This window comes from Limulus polyphemus, unplaced genomic scaffold (assembly GCF_000517525.1).
Source record: "Limulus polyphemus unplaced genomic scaffold, Limulus_polyphemus-2.1.2 Scaffold4910, whole genome shotgun sequence".
Classification (NCBI taxonomy): domain Eukaryota; kingdom Metazoa; phylum Arthropoda; class Merostomata; order Xiphosura; family Limulidae; genus Limulus; species Limulus polyphemus.
Genome location: NW_013670520.1, coordinates 41,323 through 46,917, shown reverse-complemented (window position 1 = coordinate 46,917; position 5,595 = coordinate 41,323). Strand labels below are relative to the sequence as shown.

The 5,595-nt window shown below is 27.6% G+C and overlaps 1 protein-coding gene across 2 annotated transcripts in view; it reads right to left on the bottom strand.

The window, feature by feature from the left end:
• Window positions 1–409: 409 nt before the first annotated feature.
• Window positions 410–5,595, bottom strand: part of LOC106471861 (tetratricopeptide repeat protein 30A-like) — a 45,255-nt gene continuing 40,069 nt past the window's right edge. The window contains exons 15-16 of one of the 2 annotated variants that reach the window (XM_013932485.2): window positions 4,736–4,944; window positions 410–2,005 (exon numbers count right to left, since the gene is read on the bottom strand). In XM_013932485.2, coding sequence (XP_013787939.1) covers window positions 1,875–2,005; window positions 4,736–4,944 — 340 coding nt within the window. In that variant the 3' untranslated portion in view covers window positions 410–1,874. The remainder of the gene's footprint in view (window positions 2,006–4,735; window positions 4,945–5,595) is intronic. The other variant, XM_022400475.1, reaches the window with a different exon arrangement.

The following is a 5,595-nucleotide window of genomic DNA, read 5'->3' as shown; positions in this document are numbered from 1 at the left end:
TTTAAATTTATAATGAATTGAATAAGAAAAATAAAAATCTGAAGTTGAACATGACGTTTCATCACATGTATTAGGCTTCAATAAATTAAGCTTTTTTATATTATGATACAAGTTTCTCATATTGCCAAAAATAACATTTCATATAGAATTATGGTTGGCATAAATCCTACTTAGCAGATCAGTCCTAGTAGCAAACATAATACTTTCTCAACGAAACCTGTATCAAACAAATGGTAAATCTGAAAGAGCATTTTTACACAGCTCTAACAGAAATCCTTTGAGAAGCATGAAAAAAAGCCTATGCTGTTCTATGAGCTTCAGCATACCTAGAGTTTTCTGGCTTCACTAGTTGTTCAAAACCATAAGGTTAAATGACTAACAAACACAACATAATTCTGAGTTATACAGGTTTAATTCAAATATCACAAGTAGAACTCTTGTTCATACAAATAAGGTAAAAAGACTAGAAATAAAATGTTTCAAAGTTTTTAATTTACTTGCATATCAAAGTTGATGAAAAAAAAAGTGAACAACTGACAATAACTCAAAAAACATCAGTTCCATGGTAAATTAAAAGTAATTACTTGTTGCAATTTGTGTTTATAATTAAGTAAAATTAACTACTAGATATGAACACCTATTTTTCATAATCATTTTTTTCTACAGATAACATAAAATTACCCCAAATTATTAGTTGGAAAAAAAAAAAGATTTTAAATAAGTAAATAAAACATATCTATAAAAATTAGGTAAAACTAATGGAAAGAGTATGTAAACCGTTAAAAAAATGGAATTTCATCACCCAGTGAAAAGCAAATAGTAAAGTCACAGCACTAGGAAGTTCACTTTTAGAAGTACAAATATTACAAATATAAGTTCAAAACAATTGTTAGCAGAGGGTTGAAAAAATGGGAGGTCAAATTATCAACAGTTTAGCTTTTGTGAATAGAGTTAAATCTATCATAGTGTCATAAGACATATGACAATTTGGGTGCACTGAACAAACACTCTGAATGTATCACTTTAAGTAATAGTAAACTTGTTTTCTTTAGGTTTATTGATAAACCAAATTGCATATCACAAAAATGAGAAAATATTCTAAGGAAATGTGAAATAATTATAGAATATCATATTTTTATTTACTTTTTCTCTTTAATATAGGAATGATTTAGCCTGAAAATACACTGATATATATTTCTATGCATAGATGATAGAAATTGAGGTAATTTTTATGTCAATCCACTGTTCATGGTGACTATGCTCATAATTTCTTTGCTAGTCTAGTGATGGCATGATAAACATTTGACAAAAGATATCACAGAAACAAGCACATGTACAGGAACTTGTTCATTGCACTTCTTTAATTTGTGTTTACACTAAGTAAGAATAACTGCCAGATATACCTTTTTGTTTAATAATAACCTCCCATAAACTGTTTCCCTAGTCATTTACACTGTTCATGTGTTCACAAAAGTACATTTTAAAAAAGGTTTTGAAAGCTTATAAGTTGTTTCATTTAAAGTATTATTTGATATGTCTGAGATGGCCACTTAATGTTTCGCATACTTCTCTTGACTATTACAGATGTGAAGGCCATGTAAAAGTTAGATGAAGCACAAATGTTGTTGGTAAGATTACTAAATGGTATGTCAGCTGTGTAACTTGAATGCATGACTTCAATGTAACCAAAATGATAGACTCCCATAAAACATTTAAATTTACATAATAGTGGAAAGAACAATGATCAACTAAAATGAAGATATTTTTTCACATATGAACAATGCTCTTTTAATTTAAGTATTTGTATTAATGTTCCAAACTATGTAAATAGATGGCGTCAAGTGTCAATACTACAAATAAATACGAAATTTGATTCAATTATTCATAATTTCTAGTAGCAATGCCTTAAGCAGGCGAGCTTCATAGGTGACAGTATTCTTTCCAGGATGAAGTGGCGTTTCTTCTAATGGTTGTTCTATCACAGCTTTCACATTTCGACCATAACCTAGAAACATATACATACTGATATAAAAAAATAAGCTTTCACCATAATAAAGTTAGTTATTTTTTGCACCCTAAATATTTTTATAAAATGTGAATAATGTTTCATGCAAAGGTTTTAAGCTACCATTATCATGTATTTGTTACAAAGAAAAAATATTATCTTTCCTATTACTTTCCCTTTACAGTGCTGCTATGTTAGAAATAACATTATGCAATGTCTATTTCAAACTATGGCATTAACCTTGCAGTACTTAACCTCATAAATTAACATAAAATAGCTGTGTTTCAAAGCAAAACATACTTAAAAATTTAAATTCAATAGCAAGAGAAAGTTTTTTTACATTTTGTATAAAAATAAAGAAAAATTAAATGTACTTAAAATATCATGCTGTGTATGCAGTTAAAACCTTGAAATGGTTGGTCAATAAAACAAAATAAAAATGTATAAAGACATAATATCAATCAAAATGAGTACTTTAAATAAATACTAGAGAAACTGTAAAACAGAAAAATAAACAATATAAAACATCATTGGCTTTATGAAGAAAATCAAAGGGCAGAAAGTGACAAGTCTAGATTTGTATTTTCAATTTTTTTTTAGTTATTATGTTATTACAATTCTTAGGACATACATCTATCTTATATGTTTCTAATTTTAAGTTTTGTTTAAATGTTAAGTTTTTTATGGTTCATTTCTGTAGATTTTTGTTCCTTTATACACTTTGGCACACACACACACAAATTAACTATTACTAGAGCAGCAAATAATTAATGTGGAAAATACAAAGTTTGTTTGTTTTTATTATTTATATACATAGTGAAACACCATATACAATAAAGTTAAAATATCTCTCACAGAGGGAATACAAAGATAAATCAATGTTTTTACAATGTTTATTTTAATTTTGAAATAGCTTCTAATCACACTAGGATCAGACAACCGAAACAGATTATTTTAGTCTTTGAAGGCTTGTTAGAATATTATATAACCAGGTAATATATATTATTGTCAACTAAAGTGGACGTTTGAAATGTCAATTAAAATCAAAATAGGATCATTTGTCCATAAATAGCCAGTATGAAATATTAACATTCCAGAATAGGTCAGAAAAATGAGGAAGTTACCAGAGGGTCCACTAAAAACAAGCTTTATGTAAAAAAAGGGGAGAAAATAGAAAAAAAACAATCAAAATAATATTTATAAATCATGAAAAGATAATAATCTAGTTTGTCTCTATATTCCATATTTATTGAGTATATTTTCAACTTCTTTCTTTGATCAGTCTTCACAATAACCATTATGTGATAAATACACTTATCAACTAACTGCAGTGAATACAGTTGAATAATGGTATTTATAGAAATGATAATACATCATCACCTATTATTTCAATGCAATATACATAATTACAACAATTAAGAAATATTTAAGATAATTTTTCATACAAAAATTGTATACTAACAGAAGCAAGCCGATTTTGAAGAAAGAATTCCAAAACTTACTCCACAAATATTGAAATGTAAAGATAAAAACCCATTTAAATTACCATGTTTCATGCTTAATTTACACAAATTATGAATTTAAAGCAAAAGATTTGGTAAATCCATCTTAACATTTAAGGGTGGCTTCAATGAAGAAATAGTGTTTACCATTAATTGTCCAAGCCTCATTGTTGTTGTTTTCTTGTATAAGAACTATGTACAAAGCTCCTAAACCCAAAGCAAAGATAGCATTGTTTCAAAAGGCTTTTTTTTTCTGACCAGGACAATGAGTGAACCTGTGTAATGTTATTCAATATAATTTTTCATTTGTGTTATAAGGAAGTTTTTATAGATATAACTGTGTAAAAATAGTTGGTGACGGATAGACAAAGAAACAGTTCTTTCCCAAGGGCCTTTCAGACCCTTGCTATGCCACTATTCTACAAAATTTTAAATATTATGCATTAGGAATTTCTCAGCTACGAATATTGGCTGTAGTGTCTAGTATTTTCATCTTTGTTACAAAAAATAGCAATGACTAGTCCTTACTTTACTCTCAACATTTTTCTATCATTTAACCTAGGTTATATGTGATGAAGGTAAGTGCTAGAACATTACAACATACAAGTTTGCAAAGCTACAAGTATTTACATTTTATTGTATAACTTTAAAGGGTTATATATCATTTGTTTTCTCTCTATTCCTTATTACCAGGAGTGTTTGGACTATGTAGGGATATCAAAGAACTCAATTTGTAGAACTTCTTGATTTTAAGTGTGTCTGTCATTTAATCCTTTCCTATCCTTTTCTCATGTTTAAAACCTATCTGTACTGTCTATACTCTAGCTGTACCATAGCATAACAGTGTCTAAAAGAACTCGCATGTAAGATGTATACTAACACCAATCTTCATATCAGTGTTAAGAAACATCAAAAAGCTTGTCTCTTCTATCTTATAAGATAAACAAGAACACTAGCTCTATTGACTATAGTCTAATTTTACAATCTACATGTTGATTTATCTTAAGTAACTATAGCTATTGATATATTTTATGGCACAAACCTATAGTGCCATCCTTATTAAAAACAACGTCTATGAGAACTCAATAAGAACACCTTAACCACAAGTGTCTATACAATTTTACTAAGTTCAATTACATTACCTTTTAATAACTACAGCAATTATTACAAATTTTAAAAGTATTTATAGAGAATAGTAAATTCAAATAAAATAATAAGGGTAACTTACTTTCACACTGAGTAAGGAACTGGAGTGCATCATACAGGACAGTATCACGGATCATAATTACTTGCTTTGCAAGATTCTCTAACAATGATAGGAAACACCTCTTGGCATAAAACCAAGTATCAGTACCAAGTTTCTTACTGTATGGCTCCAAGCTCTTGATAACTCGTGAGATTCCAAAGTCATAGTTACCTTTTGCACAATAGAGGGTTCTGAAATTGTGTGAATATAAGCCAACTTTAATTAATCAAAAAAGAAAAAAATAGGCAATAAACATTTTAAAAAAATATTTTATTTACTAAAACATAAAGAAAAAAAATAAAAATGTAACACTACTACAGTAATCTAAAAAAACTGAAAAGTTATAAGCAAATTTTATGTAATCAAAATTAAAAACTAAATTTATCACACAAATACAAACTTACAATCACTTTAAGCCAATAACCATCAATTCCAACAGCTTTGTACCAACCAAAATATTTCTGTGAATCATTAAGCAATTCTAGTTTTTCAATACCAACAATTAGTTCTTCATTTTTAATATGTAATTTGTTTATTTCTGACATTACTTTAGAGTAATATATTTGCTTTTCATTTAACTAAGTTTTAAGTTCTTAATATACCGTATTTTTCGGAATATAACAAGCACCCTTATTTTGAAGACAAAGTTTTTGGGAAAAAAAAGCTACAGTCGCATTTGAAAGATTTTTATTGAATAAAAATTCAATTTGATACTTTAAAGATTAGTATATATTGTTCTAAACACAAAAAAGCTCAAAACATCAAAATAAGAAAATCAAAAAAAGGTTTACTGTTATTTAGTTTGGTTCAAACCTACAAAATCTTCATTGCTTTCACTATAA